Below are 24,947 nucleotides of genomic sequence, written 5' to 3' on the forward strand. Positions count from 1 at the left end.
GTGAAAGTCATGGATAGGAGAAAGTATTGTTTTTGTCATTTTTAGACAATTACCCCAAATCCTAACCATTAACTAACTTTACATGGAAATAAAAAAATATTTTAATATTAGCAGAGAAAATCCAAGTCCATCTTTCAGAACACCACTGTTCTATAAAATGACAATTCATGAATCACAGTCATTATCAACCTCTTCCAGCCATGGAACTGAGAGACCAAATGCGTTGCCCAAGATCACCCAGGTAATTAGCAGATTCTGGACATTAGACCAAGTCTCCTTATTCCCCGTCCACTACTGGTTTCCTTTTTTTTTTTTTTTTTTTTTAACCAGTTTCCTTTTATAGACACTGCATGTATATGGCTGTAAGAAAGATAGGTGAAGACTGAACATTATGTTTTCATTGGGAAGGACATTTTACTGTTTTTAAGTTTTACTGTTTTACCCATGAAAACAGTTACCAACTCCAAAATATGAATGTATTTCTGATTTATAGATGTCAACAGAACAAAGTAACTAAATGTGACTTCTGCTTTGAGGTGCGGATATTTAAATTTACAAGTATCTAATGAAATTCCTACACATTTTCATTTCACATTACTGAAGGACACAAATCCTTTTAATCAATCCTATTCACTAGTTATTATAATAATAAAAATATAAAATAAACATTTGATTATAAATATGTCTGTTTTCATTTACTGTAACAGGTACTTAGTCCTTACATATAACATAAACCTCTCAAGTCTTCTTAAACAGAACAGAGATACATTATAAAGTAAAAGAAAAATGATAATTTTATAGGTAAACAGAAAAAAATCAAGAATATACATAGAATAAGACAGTAGTTTTCAATTACCAATACGCAAAAAAAAATATCTATACCACACTAAGGAAATTCTTAAGACTTTGAGGCAAAGGAATACAATAAAATGAAGGGGGAGGGACACCTGGGTGCTCAGTGGGTTAAAGCCTCTGCCTTCAGCTCAGGTCATGATCCCAGGAACCTGGGATCGAGCCCCGCATCAAGCCCCGCATCGGGCTCTTCACTCAGAGGGAAGCCTGCTTCTCTTCCTCTCTCTCTGCCTACTTGTGATCTCTGTCTGTCAAATAAATAAATAAAATCTTTAAAAATAAAATAAAGTAAAATAAAATGAAGGGGAAAGTAACTTTCAAAACATTATAAATACTTTACTTCAGGAAATTTGCTTTCAAAGTAACAAAATATGTTCTAATAGATATTTAAATAAAATAACTATTTTTAAATTTTCATTTGCTCTAAAAATGCTTAGTGTAACCAGTTAATTTCTATGTTTACCTGAAGGAATGCATCTTTTCGACTTGCAGGGATGTTCATGAAAAGTATCACATAACTTTCTGAAATTCTGTCAAACAAGGAATCTTGATTCTCTCTGTCAGGCTTAAAAATAAAACATTTTCTGAAATTAAAAGCACTAATAGTATAATTTTAAATTGGAATTTGTATGCATAATGTCAGTAATTTTATTGTTCTTACAAGGCAGATCAGTGAGAATGAGTATGGGTTTGGTATCATGCAGACCTGAATTTGAACACTGGCATTGTTATTCATTAATTTCCTTACCCTGGGCTAGTTAATCAGTCCTAGTTTCCTCATCTGTCAAATGTATATAAAATATACATACCTTAAAGTAGCATAGTAAAATAATGACAAGAATCATGTTTAGTTTTGACTTTGTCTTTCAGGCACTTAGCACAGTGCCTGGCACACAGAAAGCCCACACACATTTGATAAGTTAATGAAGGTCCCTGCATTAAAGCTGGCATGTAGAGGCAATCAATGACTATTACTTTCTTTTGTCCTATATCTACTCCAACTTATTATCAGTAACTCAGTGTGAAATTAAAGCAGTTATTAGGATGAGACAATCACAGCCAGAATTAGTAAAATTGTGACACAATGGCTAAACTAAGACACAGTAAATATGTTGTAAGAAGAAAGAAATGTATAGATAATAATAATCTCAATATTATAGTCAAATCCTGATAGGATGAACTTGGGAAGATGGTGCAGTAGGGAGCTCCTTCTTTGTTTTTCAGTTTTTTCCTTTCATTAGTTGCCTCTCTGAACTTTATTATTTCCTTTCTTCTGCTTATTTTGGATTTCTTTTACTCCTCTTTTTCTAGTTTCTTATGATAAAAGGTGAGGTCATAGTTTTGAGAACTTATTTCTAATATATTATTTCTAATATAGTTATTTTAATCCTTTAAACTTCTAAATACTGTTTGAGTTACATCCCACAAACTTTATTTTATTTTTAAAGATAATATTTATTTGACAGAGAGTGTGAGTGCATGAGTAGTGGGGGAGGGGCAGAGGGAGAAGCAGACTCCCTACTGAGCAGGGACCCTGATGCAGGGCTTGATCCCAGGATCCAGAGATCATGACCTCAGCCAAAGGCAGACGCTTAACTGGCTGAGCTACCCAAGCACCCCACATCCCCCAAATTTAAGTATATTTCATTAAATTCAAAAATACTTTCTAATTTCTCTATTGATTTCTGGTTTGACCTACAGATATTGAAAAATGTGTTATTTAGTTTCCATATTTGAGGATTTTCTGGATACCTTTTTGTTACTCATTTATAATATGATTCCATTTTGGTCTGAAAACATACTATGTTTGACTTGAATTGTTTTAAATTTATTAGGATGTTTCCTAGCCCAGAAAGTAGCTGATAAATGTTTAATGTGTTCTGTTGTTGCTGGAAGGAATATTTAATAAATATCAAATTTGATCAATTAAGCTCTTTGACAGTGTTGCTCAAGTCTTCTATATCATTACTGATTTTCTATATAGTCTACCAATTATTGAGAATGAGGTTTTGAAACACCTCAGTATACTTATTAATTTCATTTGCCCTTGAAGTTTTAAGTTTTTATTAAACATGTTTCAAAGCATTTTTATTAGGTGCACATATATTTAGGATTGTTATATTGATGAATCAACCTTTTTACCATCATACAGTTACTCTTTTTTCCCTGGTAACATTCTTTGCTTTGAAAACTACACTATATGGTAAGTTCAAAAAGTTGTAATTTTATAGGTTATATCACTTTTCTTTGTTGTGACATGGGTGGGAATGATGTGTTTTCCAGCTTTCTGAATATTTTGGGGAGCCCAGTCCCAAGGACAATTTTAAACCTTAAGCATATGGCAATATCATTACCAAAGTTCTTCTAGTCAAACATCATTAGGGAAACTTTTGTCATTAGCCTATCAATTGACCAGCAATTTTTGGAATAACTTTTGTTCTATTAATATCATAATAATAGTAATAATGATGATGATGATGGTGATGATATATTCACTGAAACACTTACTATATATATATCTCCATATAAACAAACAAATTTACATGCACTTTCTCATTTAACCCAGAAAACATGTAATTAGGTGATTTTTTTTTTTTAATCTTATGAAAGATTTAGAGAGGTAAATAACTATTCTAGGTCACATCATTTACTAAGTGCATAAACTTGTTTTTGAAAGCCAGATCTCTTAACTCTATTTTATTGATTCCCATATTACATTTATATAGTATTTCACAGTTTACTAGGTATCTTCTTCTTCTTCTTCTTCTTCTTTTTTTTTTTTTTTTTTTTGGTATCTTCTTATTTGTATCACTTTTAATACAGCAACCTTAGGGGGGAAAAAGCAGGGTATATTTATTTTCTACCTGTTTTGTTTTTAGAGATGAGATAAGTGATGCTCAGAGAGATTTTTTTACTAGACCAAACTCTTAGAAATAACTATTTGGGAAAACTAGATTTAAAATTCTAGTTTTCTGGATCCAAGTTGAGTATTTTTTCCTACTAGACCAGGTTACCACTAAATCATGGGCAATAAACAAGGAAAATTTGGTTTTCTATTAATCATATAACAATTACTGAAATAAGTGAGAGCCACCACACTGAAGCATGCTATATTCTAGAGTATGATTATATATTTTTTCATATTATACTCCAGGTAACTAAACTGAACAAGTGGTTCATGGTTTTACCATATTCCAGGTATAAAATCAGTATTATTTATCCTTCCAAAGTAAATAGAATTTATGTATTTTGCATCCATTTTAACATATTTAAATATATTATATATTAACAATAAACCCTTTTAGAAATAAAATAATAGAGTTTATTGAACTAAACAGATGAAAGAAGAACTGTTCTAGTTAAATCATGGAGAGTTTGCTTCATTTGCCCCCTTTAGTTCCCAAAGAACACTAGCAGAACACGACCCAGCCAAATATATTGATTCTCAAAACATGACAAAAATCATGACACTAGAAATCTAGTAATTATAATGTTTTTAAATTATTACTAAATTATTACATTTTAATTTCAGAAAGCTAGTTTCTAGAGAATAGTTTGATTAAAGATAAAAAATTCTAGGGGCACCTAGGTAACCAGTTATGCTTCCAACTCTTAATCTCAGCTCAAGTCTTGATCTCAAGGTTATGAGTTCAAGGTACACATTGGGCTCCCTGCTGGCATGGAGCCCAATTTAAAAAATGATAAAAAATGATAAAAAATTCTAACTCCTTGTTATTGCAAAAATAATCTTATAAATGTAGTGAGTTATTCATATTTTTGTGTTAAGTCTGTGTTTATTCAAAACAATAAAATACTACAATTTCCTGACAAGACAATAACTAGAACACTGCTAGATTAGTTTCTTTCAAAAAACTTGTTATATATAATCTCAACAGATTTAAGTGGGATGTAATGTTTCTCTGTCTTCATGGGAAAACATAAATTCTAGAGATCTAGAGAAAGAAATTTCAGGTAATGTAATTCCTGATTTCACAAATTTCCCTCAGAAATTATCTTTTATTACTGATATGCCATTTCCTATGCATCATCCAGAGCTCCTAACAATACCAGAAATATAGGACAGAGATTCTTAACCTAGAGTAATTCTAACTATAGTTTATCCTAACATAAAGCACTAACTGAATGGTTTGTATGTAAAACTGGTTAACACCCAATTTCTTCATGGTGTAAAATTCCTGTGACAATCCATAAGCAGATTTGTGTGAGTAATTTGAGCTGGAGAAAGGTGGAGAGTGGAGTCCATTTTCAGGCTTCCTTGATGGGGTGGCACACCTTCTTAAAGCTTAAGGCTGTGATCCCTGGGGTTGATCTTATCTTCCACTCTTCCAGATCCAGAAGTCACACAATGGTATTCACCCACTTTTCCAGGCTCACATATTCTCTAACAGGAGACTCGTGTGCTGTTTATTTCCATTCTCTTATTGTTTCCCAGATACCTTTCCCAAATATCCAGATGTCTTTCTCTTTTTAATGCTAATTAATTCTCTTCTTATGCTTATTCTTTCTGAATCAAGTAAAGGCCCTCTCTTCATCTGCTCCGTAGACTATTTTCCAAATGAAACCACCTTCAGTGTCACTGATTTGCCCTGGGTTTTCATTAGCTGTTTTTCAGCACATTATAGTACTAAGTTAAGCTACAACTTTATTATTTATTACACTGCTTGATTTCACTGATCTTTCTCTGACTAATGAAGACTCAGATCATTGAAATCCATATTAAAGTTTTAACTCCTATGAAAACACTCTAGATTTTGAATAGGATTTCTAACATGTATGGAATACTAAAAATCTAAGTTCTATGAAAAGATCTAGAAAAATATTTTTGTACCAGTGCCACCTCTACTAAAAAATTAACTGTGTCCCAAATCAACTTAAGAACTAAGTTTAAAAATAACATCATACCTTAAATTATGCAGAAACCACCACCAAAAGGAATCATGTAAAAGAGCAATAGAGGCTTCTGAGAGAAAATGGGCCTTCCAGATTTTGAAAACCTTTTCCTATGGAAAAAAAGATGCATGGAGGTCAAATTAAAATCCATTATAAAACATCTTAATGCAAATAGGCCTTATAAAGAATATGTATTCAGTGGTTATAGACTATAGCGTTTTTCAAAAGAAATTTAATTGTGCCATATATGTAAATTAAATTTTCTAGTAGCCACTTTATAAAAAAATAAAAGTTGAAATTAATTTAATGACATATTTTAATCAATCATATTTAAAATGTTATCATTTCAACACATGGGCATTAAATTTTTTCTTTTTTTTTTTCAGATTTTATTTATTCATTTGAGAGAGAGAGAACACATGAGTGAGGGAAGGGCAGAGGGAGAGAGAGAGAATTCTCAAGCAGAGTCCCCGCTGAATGCAGAGCCAGACATGGGGCTTGATCCCAGGGTCCTGGGATCATGACCTGAACTGAAGGCAGATGCTTAACCGCCCAAGTCATCCAGGTGCCCCGGGCATTAAATTCTTAACGAAATATTTTACATTCCTTTGTAGTAATAGGTCTTTCACATACTGTATATATTTTATACTTATAGCACATCCCAGTTTGAATAATAAATTTTCATCGTAAATACGAGATCGGTTTTCAGACTTCATAAATACAGAGTTGTGATTTTGCTCCAACCAAAATTGAAAGTTTACAATAACTGAATCAAGTATTAGTTTTAAATTTTATATATAAATTAAGAGATAAAAAAAATTAATCTCAGTTACATTAACCACATTTCATATATTCAACAATTATACTTGCCTAATAGCCATTGAAATGATAGTGTAGGCTAGACAAAGAACAGCAAACTCCAAGGTACATGCTACAATTTCCCTTTTATTCTAAAGACAGGTATCTTGGAATTCTATCCCAATAAGCTCTGTCAGAAGTTTAGACCCCATTCAAATATACTCTTAAATAAATTAATAAAAATTGCCACATAAGGTTAAATCCATTTTCCACGACTATAAATCTTGGTTGAATAGGCACATTCGATAGACCATTTTTATCTTATTTATTTACCTACAAATTTTTAAATACCAGAGTCAATATAGTTCAAGACTTACTTTAATGAAATCCATAGGTAAGAATTCCTGTTCCTCAACACATGTCTATAGAAAGGACATCACACAGACTTTTTTTCTTTTAAAGATATTTATTATATAAATTGTGAGGCAGCCAAGTCTAAATTATTTACAGTGAATTCCAATAGTCAAAATCATCTGATAATAAGATATTTCATCTCTCAGATAAGTAGTTATGAATTGGAGTTTTTAAATTAACATATAATGTATTATTTGTTTCAGGGGTACAGGTCTGTAAATCATCAGTCTTACATGATTCACAGCACTTACCATTGCACACACCCTTCCCAATATCCATCACCCAACCCACCCCATCTCTCCTTCCCCCCAACCTTCCCCTCCAACAACCCTCAGTTTGCTTCCTGAGATTATGAGTCTCTTAGGGTTTGTCTCCCTCTCTGGTTTCATCTTGTTTCATTTTTCCCTCCCTTTCCCTATGATCCTCTGTTTCTCAAATTCCTCATATCAGTGAAATCATATGATATGGTTTTTCCCTGATTGACTTACTTCACTTAGCCTAATATTCTCAGTTCCGTCCATGTCATTGCAAATGGCAAGATTTTGGATATTTTGATGGTTGCATAGTATTGGATATGCATATGTATATGTATACCTCATTGTATATGTATACCTCATCTTCTTTATCCATTCATCTGTTGATGAACATCTAGCTCTCTCTAGTTTTGCTATTGCGGACATTGCTGCTGTAAACATTTGGGGTACACGTGCCCCTTTGGATCACTACATTTGTATCTTTAGGGTAAATACCCAGTAATGCAATTGCTGGGTTGTATGGTGGCTCTTACAACTTTTTTAAGAACCTCCATACTGTTTTCTAGAGTGGTTGCACCAGCTTGCATTCCCACCAACAGTGTGGGAGGGTTCTCCTTTATCCCCATCCTCACCAACACGTGCGTTTCCTGACTGGTTAATTTTAATCATTCTGACTGGTGTGAGGTGGTATCTCATTGTGGTTTAGATCTGTATTTTGGATTTGATTTGTATTTTCCTAGTGCCGAGTGATGCTGAGCACTTTTTCATGTGTCTGTTGCCCATTTGGATGTCTTCTTTGCAGAAATGTCTGTTCATGTCTTCTGCCCATTTCTTGATTGAATTCTTTGTTCTTCGGGTGTTGAGTTTGGTAAGTTCTTTATAGATTTTGGATATTAGACCTTTATCTGATATGTCATTTGCAAATATCTTCTTTCATTCTGTCGGTTGTCTTTTGGTTTTGTTGACTGTTTCCTTTGCTGTGCAAAAGCTTTGATCTGATGAAGTCCCAATAGCTCATTTTGCCCTTGCTTCCCTTGCCTTTGGTGATGTTTCTAGGAAGAAGTTGCTGCGGCTGAGGTTGAAGAGGTTGCTGCCTGTGTTCTCCTCAAGGATTTTGATGGATTCCTTTCTCACAGTGAGGTCTTTCAGCCATTGGAGTCTATTTTTGTGTGTGGTGTAAGGAAATGGTCCAGTGTCATTTTTCTGCATGTTGCTGTCTAATTTCCCAACAACCATTGTTGAAGAACTGTCTTTTTTCCACTGGATATTCTTTCCTGCTTTTCAAGGGTTAGTTGACCATAGAGCTGAGGGTCCATTTCTTGGCTCTCTATTCTGTTCCATTGATCTATGTGTTCTGGTTTTGTGCCAGCACCATACGGTCTTGAGGATTACAGCTTTGTAATAGAGCTTGAATTCTGGAATTGTGATCCTGCCAACTTTGGTTTTCTTTTCAACATTCCTCTGGCTATTCAGGGTCTTTCCTGGTTCCATATAAATTTTAGGATTATTTGTTCCATTTCTTTGAAAAAAGTTGATGGTATTTTGATAGGGATCGCATTAAATGTGCAGATTGTGCTAGGTAGCACAGATATTTTCACAGCATTTTCTTCCAGTCCATGAGCACGGAACATTTTTCCATGTTTTCTTTGTGTCTTCCTCAATTTCTTTCATGAGTACTCCATAGTTTTATGAGTACAGATTCTTTGCCTCTTTGGTTGGATTTATTCTTAGGTATCTTATGGTTTTGGGTGGAACAGTAAGTGGGAAGAACTCCTTAATTTCTCTTTCTTCTGTCTTGTTGTTGGTGTATAGAAATACAACTGGTTTCTGTGCATTAATTTTATATCCTGATTTTTATACCAAAAAGATTAGTTATCATGTATTCTGTGGGGGCACTTCTCTTCCACAGGCCACTAATTATAGTATGGAGTACATAAAGTAACAGCTTCAATTTAGTACTTAGTACTTAACAGTTTAGGTTTAGTATTTTTTCATTACAAGAACATATGTGAAGTACATAAAGAAAAAAGTAGAAAATTGAAATTCCAGGGGTGGGGGGAGGAACATAACCTTGTTTAAATTATTTGCAACTTCAAGCAAAGATAATTTAACTGTACACTAACTGCACAATTGCTTCCATTCTAATTTTTTTATGTTTAGTATTACTAACTTCCTTTTTCAGTAAAATTTCAAATTCTTTAAAATATATCAATACTTAGCCAAAACAACCAAAAAAGTGGAAATTGGCTAAAAAAACAAACAAAACCCAAACCCAGTTTTAAAAGTTAAATGATTCTCTCCTCTCCCCGCCCCCCTTGTGATACTTTTTTGATTCAAGTAACTGTAAATACACCTTAAAACCTAGATTATCTAACTTGGTTCTACACTGAGTCTAGGTGGACAAAATTACTTCTAATTTTCTATCAGTTTCAATTCACATATATCAGTATGCTTGTGGCTTAGCTTTCTCCTCTGATTCACAGTATAGCTCATTTTTCACTCATTTTAATTTAATAAAATTTTTACTGAGTATCAACCTGTAGCCACAGTTCTGTTCTGGATTGTACAGAGGATAATGTACACTTGCTCTCACGAAGGAACTTAATTAATGACCGTATGCCCCAGGAATGTGTTTTAGATGGGTTTAGGTGAATTCATCAATTCCATGGATTCCATACCTTCAATCATTGTAATAGTAAACCCATACTCTTTTTGCTCCAAGTTTCAGATCCATAAGTTTGATCTCTTAGTCTGTTACTATAAGCATTTCTATGAAATAACATTTCCTGATATTTTTATTTTCCTATACTCACTTATATTCTCTTTGGTCTAATGTCATTATCTCTTTTTTTAATGTCATTGCATTCTACATGCTATAGTAAGCCAATTTAAATTCTTTTTTGAAATCATGTAGGAGTATTAACAAATAAAACACTGGTGTCTATGCGTGGATATGCCCAGAAGCTTGTCATACTCCACCTGTCCCCTTCCCATATCTACTTCCACTCCTTACTTTCCTATTTCTTTCAATAATGTCAGTATCCCTAAACTAACCATATTAATAATTCCTTATAGCTGTACATCTCTGCCTTGTTTATCTGATTTGTGTTAGATGTACAGGCATCCATATTTAAAATATAGTACCATCTTAGAACATGGAATGTTAGAAAGAATATTATAGATTACCCAGAACATTTATAAACTTATTTTAACAACAACAATTTAGCAATTTCTTTTGTAACATAAAGCCTTTTTCTAAGGAAACTGTGGAAAATATAGTCAGAGAAACAAATAAACAGGCTCATGATCCAGGCATAACTACAATTAGCATCTATAGTTTTTCTCTATAAAAATGGGATTGGGTGATCACATAAAGGGGGCAGACTAAGCCTTTACTCTCACCAAAAATCCCACAAAATACAAAAGAGAATTGAAAAACATTTGCATTAGTATGAAAAATAAGAGAGTATCACTACTAAATCATTCTAGATATAGTTGTCAGTTGAGGTAATCTGTAGTTGCCTGAGAGGTATATAGAAGACCCAAATCAAGTCAATCACACTCTATTTCTTAGAACATTGCATCTTGAAGAGAGTGAAAAAAAAGGGGGGGGGGTTAAGTGATTGATTATACTTCTTATGATGAACTACAGTGAGAGCGAAAACAGGGATTTTGTGTTGAGAAATGAAGAGGCACAGGAAAGTTGGAGGGGAGGGATGGGGAGGGTTTGGAGAGATAAAGGATGGGGAGGTGAAGGATGGACTTGGCCCCCCTCTAGGAGGGCTTTAGGAAATTCCAAGTCCAAGTCCACCCAGAGAACTATCTGGAAGGAATCTGCCTGGGGTACGAGGAACATTGTTGAAGCCTGCAGGAAACAGAAACCTTGTTAGGTGACCACCTAATATTTAAGCAGGAAATCAATATCAGGTACCACCCAACTTTCATTCTATGCTTGGCAAGCAATGGGCAATGATCTAGTTACTGTCCTATGCCTGCAGTACTTCAATTAGCTATCTTAAAGGGATATTACTCAAAAATTCCCAAGATACGTGGAGGCTCAAAAGGTGGCATTGTGGAGAAGGGCTCTCATAAGTTATTCTGGGGTCAAAATAAGCAGACTAAAATCTCTTGAGCTGATAAAGCACGTAGAGGGAGGGGAAAACACTTCTTACAGTCACATGCCAAGACAATGCTAACACCCTCAGACCCCTGAAGTGGTAACACAGAATCTAATACATTTTTTCTGGTGAATCAAGGTAGTAAGCATCACTGGTCTTTTCCTTACAGACTTAATGCCCTCAAAATTCAATCATGCTTATCACCTAATTTGTCATAGCTTTTAAATAAAAGTCTGATTCATTATATCATATTCTTAAAATGTATCATACAATAAAATAATGTTTACGTACATCAAAGTTATGGGCTTTTAAAATAAAAAGATAAATTTGTTCAGCATCCAAATGTCTGGGTAGCTGAGTAAGCTCATTTGTTTTGAATCCTGAGAAGGTGAAACCCTAGAAAGAAGGAAATAGCACACAGTGGTCATTACTTTACCCTTTCCAGTATTATAGTCCCAGAGGACTACAGAAGACAGATAAATATTTAACCATAACTAATTAACATAATTATTTACTTCCATTTATTAAGATAAGTGAAAACTTTTCATTGTACCTTAAAAAAATCTTCCTATTTTCTGACTCTCGCAAATTAAGAACCCTGGCACATTCATATGCCAAATTCAAAAGCAAAATAAAATCGTATTTCAGAACCAACTTTCACAACTCGAATGATCAGAATTTTAGCTAGACTACCCATAAGGAAGGGGAAGGCAGAAGGAAAAAGCTTCTATGCTTGTTTCCACCTCTCTCTCTTAGAGCCCCATCTATATTTATAGCTATATCTATATTATTATAAACATTCCTTATTTCTATATAATACTCCTGATACATAATCTTATAGAATAGAAATTTTAAATACCTCTACAGTCTTCTTTGTCTCCATTTCATCTGAAAGCTGGAAAACATTTAAAATAAAATCTTTAAAATTCTAAATTAAATTTTTTATTTTGTAAATTTGTTAATTGTGTGTGTGCATGTATACGTATGTGTGTGTGTGTGTGTGTGTGTGTTTATCTCCTACTGAAGCCTAGAATGCTGTCACTCTGCTAGATGGTAGGAATACAAAGATGGTCCTTGCGCTCAGGCTAGTCATATTTCAGGAGAGGAATCAGATACATACACAAACAAAACAGAGAGATAAGGGCTATAATAAGAAATATAAAACTACTTATTGCACTTTTGGTTAACTGGGAAATAGACTCTGAGGTGGAGTTTAGTACTCAGAATGTCTATGGGAGTGCCTTTGGGCTCAACATCTACAGAAGGAAAGGGAAGAGGCATAATCGGGAAGTTGGAAAAATCAGCTATGATACAAGTCTAACAGCTTCCATGGACTCTAAAAAGGGCTCTAGAGCTGAAAGGGCCCGTCACAGTTGTCCTGCAGTTGGTTGAAAGAGCCATTCAGTTGAAAGGTCTTTCTGCCCCCAGCTTGATCAGTCATTGGATGTAGGTTGTTCCTGAAAGGGAATGTCTTTGGAAGAGGATGTTCTTTGTAGGTGAAGCAACCCTGAAGGGACTGATAGCTGAAGGGTGCACCACTAACAGCATTCTTAGCAGCTAGGACAACAGATTCATCCTTGACGGGGAATCTGGGCTGTGCATCTCTATGTCCACCATACTACTTTACACAGAGAATAAATAGCCTTCTGTATACATTAGTTATTGATCACTTGACATGTTGATAAATTGTTTATTAATTTCCACATCCCCATTTCTTTCAGAAATAACTAAGCTCACAGGCAAATCATACACATACACACATACACATTATATAATACACATATTATAAGAGGAAATGACATAGGAAACAAATTTGAAGAATGATAACAGATTGCTAACAGAAAGAGAATGACATTATTGTCATTAAAAAAAGTACACAAAGGAATAAAAACAGATTACTTAGGCAAAATAAAATCAATTTTCATTTAATAAGAAAGACGGCTGTGTGCTTGAGAGTTATAGATATCATTAATCAATGAGAATGGGGTCATATTTAGAAAGATGTTAATGTTAATCTCAAAGTCCTGGCTTTATTTTGCAGGAAGCAAGGAAACACTGAAAGTTTTCAAGGAGCACAATAATAGTAACACAAAACTAGTTCTTCATCATACAACCTGGAAAAGATATTACAAAAATGCAAATAATCTGTGTTAAAAGTCCAAATTTAAAAAATCAATAAAACATATTTAGCAATAAAAATAATTAAAATTTTTGTTAGTATAATTTATCTAAAGGTCATTGCAATAGAGCCTCAAAAATTACCTGATAAAATCCAGAAGTCAAAAATTTTGAAATTCTTTTGAAAATTTTAAAAAAAAATTACCAGTGTTTTCATGTTCCCACAACCGAGAATGGACTACTGTTGACATTTTAGTATTTGCTTACAACTATGTTATAAAATAAAATTTGAAATTTATTCAACAAAGTATAAAGTTCAGATTTCCTTTTTACCATAATCTCTACAGTTCTATTCATGTGTTCCCCCCCTTCCTTGAAAGAGTCACTATTATTTGTTTCATTTGCATCCTTCCCATCCCATTAACATATTTATATATATGTGTGTATATACATTTATTTTATTTTTTTTTTTTATTTGACAGACAGAGATCACAAGTAGGCAGAGAAGCAGACAGATAGAGAGAGAGGGGGAAGCGGGCTCCCTGCAGAGCACAGAGCCTGATGTGGGGCTCGATCCCAGGACACTGGGACCATGACCTGAGCCGAAGGCAGAGGCTTTAACCCACTGAGCCACCCAGGTGCCCCATATATGTGTGTATATACATTTAAAGAACATAAACACTTCATATGCGTTTTTCAAATGTAAAGAAATGGTATCAACTGTACATATTATTTGGTAATTTGCCTTTTTTTTCACTTAATATTATGTTTTGACAATCTACCCAAGTTGACATTTATGAAATCTGTTAATTTCCACATAGCTTTTCTACCAAGCTACCTATTCCCCTCTGCAAAATATAAATAATAATTAAATCAACAGAAGTTCATAGTTGACTTTTGCCAAACATCCAAAGAACAAATGATATCCACACACATATATGGATAACAAATGATATCCCTATATAACTACCATGCTCCATAGTCTACAGACTAGAAAAAGAAATAAAACTAAGTAATTCATTTTCTGGGGTTAGTATAATTTTGATACCAAAACCAAAAGAAAATCATGTCTTATCAAACACAGATGCAACTAGCCACACAAAACAATAACACATCAAATCCAGTAATGCAATAAAAAAGTATAACCCAAGAATATAAGAATGTCTCAACTCCGGAAAAGTTATTAATGTAATCTGCCACAAAGATTAAAGGTTGAAAGTAGCTTCTGCTATCATCACAGTGGATTATTTTCCTCTCCATTTCAAACCATGAAGTTCTTTTTCAAGTGTTTGAGCACAGTGATACCTGTATCTAGATCTCTGATTTATATCTAATCTACATCACATCCACAAAGCTTTAATAAACTAGGAATAGAAATAAATTTCATTAATCTAAAAAAAGACAGCTATTTAAACATTTAAAATTATGCTTGATAGCAAAGTACTAGCATTCTTTCCAAATCAAAGACAAGATAAGAAACCACTAACATTCCTGAATAATATGCATATGCCAAAAATAATTTCCTTTATGCCAACAATAAGCCATTTAATAAAATAATGGAAAAACAATTTCACTGATATTAGTAACAAAAATTTAAGATACCTAAGAATAAATTTAACAGGGAATGTTTAGAACTTATATGAAGAAAATCACAAATTTACTGATGACCTAAAAGAAAATCTTTGTTTTACCTTCTTACACAAAAATAAACACCAGATAAAGAATCAAATACAGGGGCTCCTGGGTGGCTCAGTGGGTTAAGACGCTGCCTTCGGCTCAGGTCATGATCTCGGGGTCTTGGGATCAAGTCCCGCATCCAGTTCTCTGCTCACCAGGGAGCCTGCTTCCCTTCCTCTCTCTCTGCCTGCCTCTCTGCCTACTTGTGATCTCTCTCTGTCAAATAAATAAATAAAAATCTTAAAAAAAAAAAAGAATCAAATACACGCACACAAATATCTGTAATAATAATAGAACAGAGGGGCGCCTGAGTGGCTCAGTGGGTTAAAGCCTCTGCCTTCGGCTCAGGTCATGATCCCAGGGTCCTGGAATCAAGCCCCGCATCAGGCTCTCTGCTCAGCGGGGAGCCTGCTTCCCTCTCTCTCTCTCTCTGCCTGCCTCTCTGCCTGTCAAATAAATAAATAAAATCTTTAAAAAAAAAATAGAACAGAACACAAGTGAATATATGTAGGATCTTGTGACAAAGAAACTCTTCTCTAATATGGCATTAAAGGCAGAAAACTTCAATAGAAAATTATAGATCCATAAAAATGTAAAATTCTATATAACAAAAAACACTTCTTAAAGGCGACAAAGAAATACATATTACTGAAAGGGTTAATATTTTCAAAGCCTAAAGAGCTCTTAGAAACAAAAAAAACCAATAGCCAAAAAAATGGCCAAATTTCATTAATAGGCAATTCACAGTAAAAAAAAAACCACAAAGACTAAGAAAAACCTAAAATATCAACTTCATTAGTAAAACATATATAATTGATAAGATTTATGCTTATCAACTGTGCAAACATTAAAAAATATGGTATTAAATGTTGACAAGGAAATGGATAAGAGATCAATCACAAACCCTATTGTTACAAATATAAATTGGTACTGCCTTTCTAGAGAACAATTTGGCAATACGTATCAAAACACTTAGATTTTCACATTTCTTTTCCTATGTGGTTCCACTTCTGGAAATTTATCTTAAGAAAATAATCATGGATAAGCACAATCTTCAGTTCCAAATATGTTCAGAGTAGCTTTGTAAATAGTGAATGAAAACTACCTTTACTTTTAAGATGGTGGAGAAGAAGTTTATTAATGAAAATTTCATATTACATTTAATGAATTACAAATATATAATTTACTTTGAATTTTTTAAAAGAAAATAAAAATGCAAGTGACAAGTGTGATTTATCTATGAATGATAGAATTAGGATATTTATCCTTTCTACTGCTTAATAATTTCTTCTAATTTTCTAAAATGACTACTTTAGTCATAATCAGGAAAAGATAATTTTGAAAATTGAAAAATAATATATAATGAGATGGAGAGACTAGTGGTGGCATTTAAAGTCTTTATAGCTTTAACATTATATAATTTTAGAATGTATTTTCGAAAAGGACTAACTTTCTAAAAGTAATTCAAAGTCTATCATGAGAGACTATGGACTCTGGGAAACAAAAGAGGGTTTTAGAAGGGAAGGGGACTGAGGGTATGGGTGAGCCTGGTGATGGGTATTAAGGAGGGCATGGATTGCATGGAGCACTGGGTGTTATATGCAAACAATAAATCAGGGAACACTGTATCAAAAACTAATTATGCACTGTATGGTGAGTAACATAACATAATTAAAAACAAAACAAAACAAAATAAAAGTCTATTATAATTCTAATCAAACTCCCTAAGAGACTTTTTTTTTTTTAAAGATTTTATTTATTTATTTGACAGAGAGATCACAAGCAGGCAGAGAGGCAGGCAGAGAGAGGAGGAAGCAGGCTCCCCGCTGAGCAGAGAGCCCGATGCGGGGCTCCATCCCAGGACTCTGAGATCATGACCTGAGCTGAAGGCAGCGGCTTAACCCACTGAGCCACCCAGGCGCCCCCCTAAGAGACTTTTTTAAAAAAAATGACAAAGCAATTTTGAAGGTAATCAATAGGAATTATTATTTTTTTTCTAAAGGAAGAGGACTGATACGGAAACTGCACTACTAAGTATAGGTTATTATAATTATTAAATAACTGGAGTTTGAATGTATACATTAAATTAAGTCTTCAAGTAACTTACAGTAATGTGAAAATGCCAACATTCTAATATGGAGTGTGTAAAGAAGAAGATGAGTCTAGCTATTTTTAAAAACACACAGATAGATACAAAAGTAGACAATAAAGACTAACAGGAAAATTTTAAAAATTCTATCAGTGTTTATCTGTGAAATTATAATAATTTTCTGTGAAAATATAATTTTTCAAGGAAGATGAAAACAAATACCATACCATTATCTTCTTTCTCCTATGGTACTTCCTTAGAAATGTTTTGTATCTTTCCAAATTTCCTTTAGAACCTTTAAAAGAATGAGACATATATGTACAGACATATATATATTTAAAAGTAAAAAAAAAAATAAATGCTTTAAAGAAATTACATATAAAACTATTCATGAGATCAGCTATTTTGATCAGCATAATGCTAGACACACACCCTTAGTTGAATGAATAAATATCATATCTTCGGTTTCCTCTCTTTAGAAATGTCATGCTCCAACTAATATCTTTTGTACTTACCCCTAAATCTAAAGTTCTACCTCAATCCCTTCCTACAGAACAACCCCACGTTTTTCACATAGCTCAGCTACTTACGTCTGGTTGCTTCATGGCCACCTTAAATTCAATAAAGTACAGTACTTTCGATCAAGTCTTAGTGAAAGGTTATGAGGGACAACTTTGAAGCCAGGTAACCCAGACTTGAGTCCAAACTCCAGATATTTACATATTGAGGAAAATGAGCATATGCAAAATTATTTTTTGAAAGTGCACACCTGTGCTCGCTCACTCTATGTCTCCCTCCTTCTCTCTCTCTATACGTATATGTATATAGCTTTTATAATTTCAAAGATATTTTTAAAATTTAGAAAATGATTAAAAATGCAATAAGAAAATTTAAAATAAAACAGTAGTGAATTTAATAGTAGTATACTAAACAAATTCTCAGAATTTGAAAAACCAAGGTCCAAAAAAGATATTAAATATTTAAGTAATATAATTAATTAAATGTATTTAATACATAGAAAATACTTTTTTTTTTAAAGATTTTATTTATTTATTTGACAGAGAGAAATCACAAGTAGGCAGAGAGGCAGGCAGAGAGAGAGGAGGAAGCAGGCTCCCTGCTGAGCAGAAAGCCCGATGTGGGGCTCGAACCCAGGACCTGGGATCATGATCTGAGCTGAAGGCAGCGGCTTAACCCACTGAGCCACCCAGGCGCCCCTAGAAAATACTTTTTAAGTACAACTAATATCATCATTTTTAAGGCTTGTATTATGAGAAGTTTGCTCATTGCATAAAGAATGATACAAGAATCACCATTAGTATCTAAAACTATTCTGGAATTATTAATAAATACAACTAGGTGAGAAAAATGTTATATAAATACTGAAAAGAAGTGAAAATGATCGTTACTGGAAGATATGCTTTTCCCTCAGTCTGCACTTTTTTACCACTGAATTCTAAACACTTCCTACAAGTTAACCTAGCTCATGCAGCTCAATTTACTTTGGGTTTTACATGGTTCTTTTCTTATGTTCTGACCCTTACTGGCTTGCTCGTCTCTACTACCAATACAGAATTGATCCAACCCTGTTTCCTTGATACTCGGCCACCTCCGCTGCAGCTGAACAAAGTTCACAACTATTTTAGGGTGTTCCGACAACACTTTCGTTAAACCCATATGCTCATGTTCAGCTAAAAATCTTGATTGAACTATGTTGAAATGAAGCAGTTTTTAAAAATAAAATAATGTTTATGTTCTCAGATATTTTATACCTTTGGATTTCTATTCTTTATGAGAATGCACACAGACACACACAACTGACCATTACTTTACTCATAAAAAATAAGACTTACTTGTATCAAAAGTTATGCTCTTCCACTCAAATATTTTAGAGGCATGGCTTTTCAAAAGAACTGAACATTCCCCTAATCTTGACTCCATGGCCATGACTGCCTCATGTATTCGAGGGACTGTTCCCCACAGATGTGTATAAATTGAAGTAAATGAACTATCTTCTTTTATTTTCTTCACAGTGTGTAACCATTCATCACTATTTCCAAAATGGATTTCCCTTGGCCAGTAATCCTGCAAAAAATGTGGGAGAATATAACCTAAGTCATTTTTAATGAATTTATAGAGTTTAATAGTTTAATAAAGAGTTTAATGAATTTAATAGAGTTTTAAATCAATGAACTAAAATTGAGATTTAATTCCACAGCATTACATTCTTTATATTATTGAAGTATAATTGGCATATAATGTTATATTAGTTTCAGGTGTCCAACACACTATACAACACAGCATTACTTTTCATTAAATGCATTTAAAAATTGTGAAATAATCATAAACTTCAGAAGTTTCAGATATTTTACAAAAAACTTTTCTGAAAATAATTTGCTTACTTGACTGATGTCCCATCATCTTTGAATACATTATTGTGTATTTCCTAAAACCAAAACCATTCTACATAATCAAAATATAACCATCAGAATTAGGAAATTGTCATTGATACATTGGTCCTATCTAAGTCTCGGACTCTGGTCAAGTCTTATCAACTAAACCAGTAATGCCCTTTATAGCAAAAGGATTTTTAATTCAGTATCACATGATTACATTTGGGCTTCATATGTCTTGAGTCTCCTTCAGTCTAAAAATTCTCCAGTCTTTTATTTTATTTATTTATTTATTTATTTGACAGCCAGAGATCACAAGTAGGCAGAGAGGCAGGCAGAGAGAGAGAAAGGAGGAAGCAGACTCCCTGCTGAGCAGAGAGCCTGATGCGGGGCTTGATCCAAGCACCCTGGGATCATGACCTGAGCCGAAGGCAGAGGCTTTAACCCACTGAGCCACCCAGGTGCCCCTCTCCAGTCTTTTCTTGACCTCCACATATTTAAACCAGGAGTTCACAATGAAACCTGAAATTCCAATTCCAGACATCCTAGTTTTCTCTTTTTCCATATTACAATTACCATCTCTAATAGTGAAAAATCTAGTTGCCATGATCTTTAATGTACATACTTACTTGATCAATCTTTTCAGGTAATCACTCTCTCCCATCCACTTTAAGCCTCTTTTTTTATATGTAGATGCCCTTTTCATCCTGCTTCGACTCTGACATCCAATCCTAGGCTGCCAATTCTGTAGGGACACCATTGTTACCCTACTTGGGCTCTGACTTCCCATATAAGCCACAGCATACCTCCACACCTCCATGAAAAAACACTTCATCCCCAGCCTCAGGTGGCTACCATCTCATTCCTTTGAGCTCTGACACCTTGGTGTCACCTGAATACTATTCTCATGGTTCAGATAGCTTGCTTAGGGCGATTGCAGCATATCTTCCTCCCCAGTGCAAGGACACCTGCCTTGTTTGGGCCCCCAAATGGCTTTAGGACTAAATTGTTCAGGAAGGGAAAAAGAGGAAGGGAAGGAAAAAAGGGAAATGAAAGGAAAGGAAGGGGAATCATAACCATATTTGTAAATCTAAATATAGGATTATCTTTTAATATAATCAACTAATAGAAAACAAAGTTAGCCTACATAATTAAAGGTTTATGAGTAAAAGAATTTTTTCTGTAATGGTAGAAAATTTGTGGAGAATAAAACTCTTCAGTAGAATTTGGATGAGATACTCTGGGAATTTAGCTAAATGGGAATAAATCTAAAGTCTGCAGATCAGGAATTATAAACATGCCTTGGTTTATTCCACCTGCCTTTTACTCCATCTAATGGCTTCCTAAACCCATCATATGTGTCTCCATCATATGTGTCTGATTTATGAACTATGCTCTCTAATAATAACAGGTACCTGAATAATAACCACCTTTTAATTCTGGAAAACTTTCCCACAGAATACCTAGGTCCTTCTGTCGTTTTAGAAAAAAGAATTCACTTTGATATGTAAGTGCCTTCTCCCAAATCCTACAAATGTGTACCTTAAACAAGGTACAACTACTCAAGAGAAGTTTTCCTGCATTAAAATTTGGGTATTATGTGCCAAAAAGTACAAAGACTTCAGAAGAATAAGATATGATCACAGGATACAATCCCCGGAGACAAATATTGTCAAGTCAGAATGACAGCTGCATTCAGAAACACAGTCCTTATGGGTCATGCATTACTATTGTTAGGGGTATTGGGAGAGAGGAAAGAGGCTGAAATGGAAATGGCATTTGACAAGATTTTACAATACATACAAACATTTATGAAAATATATCCCTTATACCAGGCTCAAGATACCACAATCCTTATTTCTAAAGTATTGAAGTATATTATGAGATGAATAAAGTATTCTGAAATCCTATAAGCCTAATTAGACCCTGTATTCTGTACCTTCCCAAGGTAATCAGGGGATTGACTGGTGTCCCAAAGCCATTAATGTGACAAAGGTGATGTGTAAATTAGCCCTGATTCTTTTATTGGTTTCTTTGTGGCTGCATGATTAAATGGATACCCAATGATGATCTTGTAGTAGCTCATACCTGCCTTCCCCTTCATTTCTCTAATTACTTTCCTTTATTATTCCTTTCTATTTTGCCTTCAGTCTGTTGCTCCTTGAATAGAATATCATCTGAAAATAATTTTTGTAGCCAGACCTAGGGAAGCTAAACAGGAGTAGCCAATAAGCAGATCAACTGCCAGGCAAAAGTGAACTCATTATGCCAGAGACAAAATCAGCACTGCTAGGGTTTAAACACCCAGCAACCACAGTAATTATATTCATTTAAAAACAAACGTATTCCAATTCCAAAGAGACAAAAGAATTGGACAGGAAATTTCTGTTCCCTGAAGAGTTAAATATTCTCCATTATAGCACTATAGTCTTCAGTGATAACTTCAGGAAAACATTTATCTTATTCAAAAGGTCAGTGAAGTAAGAACTGGCTATGTACTTGTTATGTTTACTTTAACTACTGCAATTAAACTTTGGCAGTAGCAGAAGCACAAAATATTGCCTACTGGTACACAACCAGAGACGGAGCCCAGTAGCCACAGCAAGACCCTGATGTTCGAAAACAGATTTAGTTTACTGAATATATGGTTAGGTTTTTACCCATGTCCTAAGCCCTAAAAAACAGTGCTGAGGTATCCAAAAAAGGGTAAGAAATACAAGGAATGACTAGGGTTAGAAGAAGTGACTTTTAGTTCTTCTTCCCTTATCTTAAATTTTAATATAGGGAGGGATTGAAATGGATGGATGGATGGATGGATAGATGAATAAACAGAAAGACAACAAACAGGCTGTTCCCTGAATAAAGAGAATGGGATTGAAATAATTATTCTATCATTAAGTATCTTTGATCCTGTGAAAAAAATCACAGTAGGAATCTGAGTACTCTTTAGGTCTAGATAACAAATGTAGTAGTTTTTGTTAATGAAAATTGATACCGATGCACTGAGAGAAGATTAATTAAAGCACTCCTAGATAAAAGTCACATGAAAACAGAAAAACAAGACACAGAATATGAAATAAATAACAGGGAAGATCAAATGTGATGTGTAAATAAAGAAAGAATTCAATTCTTCAGTACCTAAAGAACTGAAAGGAAAAAAAGTATGACAACAAAGAAAAATAGTGCAGAAGGAGGATGATGCAAATTCCATGATGGCAAGGATTTCCCGATTTCCCCTCTGATTTGTTCGCTATTATATCTCCAGTGTCCAGAACAATACCTGGGACCTGGTAGGTAGTGAATAAAAATCATTAAATGAATGAATGGATAGGATAAGTAAGAGAATTGATAGTAACGCAACACTAGTGGAACAAGAGGCGTTATAAAAATGAAATATAAAAATATTTTGGGGGCGCCTGGGTGGCTCAGTGGGTTAAGCCACTGCCTTCGGCTTAGGTCATGATCTCAGGGTCCTGGGGTCAAGCCCCGCATCGGGTTCTCTGCTCAGCAGGGAGCCTGCTTCCCTCTCTCTCTCTCTCTGCCTACTTGTGATCTCTCTCTGTCAAATAAATAAAATCTTAAAAAATATATTTTTATAAAAACAGAAATAGAAACAGAATGGTGATGGAGCAAAGGGGAAAGAAGCAGGAGGCAAATGTGGTAATTGATCAAATTGATAAATGAGAAATGATTGAAGTTTTAAAAAAAAGTACACAGAACTATAAGAGGAAGAGGAGAAAGATAGGAGAAGACAGTATAAAATATTAAAATTACAAAAGAAAGATAAAAATGGTAGGAATTGGCCAAAATGAGACAGCTTTAGATGTTGTGACAAAAGATAAACTATAAGACATGAGAAACTAACAGCTAACATGTAGGTTCCAGGTACAGGTCTACTGCTAGCTAGTAGTAGAGCTGGGATCTGAGCACGGGCAGTCAGACACCAGAGCCTCTGTTCTTAACCCCTATACCACTAAACAGATTCATACATTTGCTTTTATATTTTAGAGGGAAATTAAATAGATAGGCTTTCCAGGAAGCCATAAGCAGTTTAGAATATATTTTAGTTTCTGTTTTGTTTTACTCATTTATCATATGCCTCATTTCTAAAAAAAAAAAAAAAAATGACAGCTCCATCAAGGGGGTATCTTCGCCTGTTTTTAGTCACTGGTATATTCTAATTATTCATGTGGTTGGCATGTAATAGGTACTCAAATGTAGTTTTTGAATTTCTATTCTTAAAGTCTTTTCAAAGCTTTCCACATCTTCACAACTGATTATTTATTTATTTATAGAGAAGTGGGGAGAGAGAGAAAGAGATAGGCAGAGAGAGAGTCTCAAGCAGAGGCTTGATGGATCTCACCACCCTTAGATCATGACCTGAGCTGGAATCAAGCGTCAGACGCTTAAATGACTGAGCCACCCAGGTGCCCTTCCATAACTGATATTTTAAAAGATGTGTTGGCACATAAAATAGATGTTCTACTCACCCAATTTTGAAACTTTAAGAATTCTTCAATGTTCCTTGGAGGTTTTTGCATTTTCTAATGAAGTAAAATCAATATTGCTAATTAACATAAAATCAGACTGTTTATGTTTACATATAATTTACTTAAGTAAATGATACTAGACTTAAGTTATAATTTTCAGAGCCATAAGACATTGTAAAATATTCACCTTGTAAAGACCCTGCACTTTAGAAAGGTAGAGATATCAATGTTTAAATCCCAGGCCTCCAAACCAAATTCTGTAAAAGGCTTCCCTCATATATTGCTCCTAGAAATAAATTCCACAAGAATTCTGTTGAATATCCTCATTTCAAATTCCTACAACAGTTCTGGGACATTTTGGGTTATCCTGGATGGTGTCTACAATAAATCCAGAGCCAAAAATATAGTAACTTGCCCCTCTTGCCAACAACGTCTTTAAAAGGCCACCCTAGTGACATGGTGAAAATAATTTAAATATTTGCATGTTTCTGGGTAATAAATAATATTCCCATTTTTATTAGCAGTTTCTCATAAGTTGAAAACATATTCTTTCACGAGACAAATTAATTTTATCCAAGACCACATCTTGTTCTTCCTTGTATTAGAGACTATGTAACATTCTTTCTTCTGCTTGGAAGGCTCCCTGTTCCAAACCCTCTCCCTCCAATCCCTTCTTGGCCTATTTAACTCTTATTTTAAATGTCAAATTAAAAGTCACTTTTTCTAGGAAACCCTCCTTGTTCCCCCAAAAGACTGTATCTATGATAACACATAGCAGATTTGTACCTATATGAGGATAGAAACTATAGTTTCTTTCAAAATTTCATGCAGTG

At 34.1% G+C, this 24,947-nt stretch overlaps 1 protein-coding gene across 1 annotated transcript in view; it reads right to left on the reverse strand.

Annotated features, from left to right (window-relative positions):
• The window catches only part of FAM227B (family with sequence similarity 227 member B), a 194,747-nt gene that overhangs the window by 162,540 nt on the left and 7,260 nt on the right, over nt 1–24,947 (reverse strand). Inside the window, exons 3-9 of the mRNA XM_047738854.1 lie at nt 24,115–24,168; nt 19,085–19,316; nt 17,459–17,526; nt 12,207–12,242; nt 11,639–11,743; nt 5,776–5,873; nt 1,316–1,436 (exon numbers count right to left, since the gene is read on the reverse strand). Of these exons, the coding sequence (XP_047594810.1) occupies nt 1,316–1,436; nt 5,776–5,873; nt 11,639–11,743; nt 12,207–12,242; nt 17,459–17,526; nt 19,085–19,316; nt 24,115–24,168 (714 nt within the window). The remainder of the gene's footprint in view (nt 1–1,315; nt 1,437–5,775; nt 5,874–11,638; nt 11,744–12,206; nt 12,243–17,458; nt 17,527–19,084; nt 19,317–24,114; nt 24,169–24,947) is intronic.

Source organism: Lutra lutra, chromosome 7, assembly GCF_902655055.1.
Source record: "Lutra lutra chromosome 7, mLutLut1.2, whole genome shotgun sequence".
NCBI classification, from domain to species: Eukaryota; Metazoa; Chordata; class Mammalia; order Carnivora; family Mustelidae; genus Lutra; species Lutra lutra.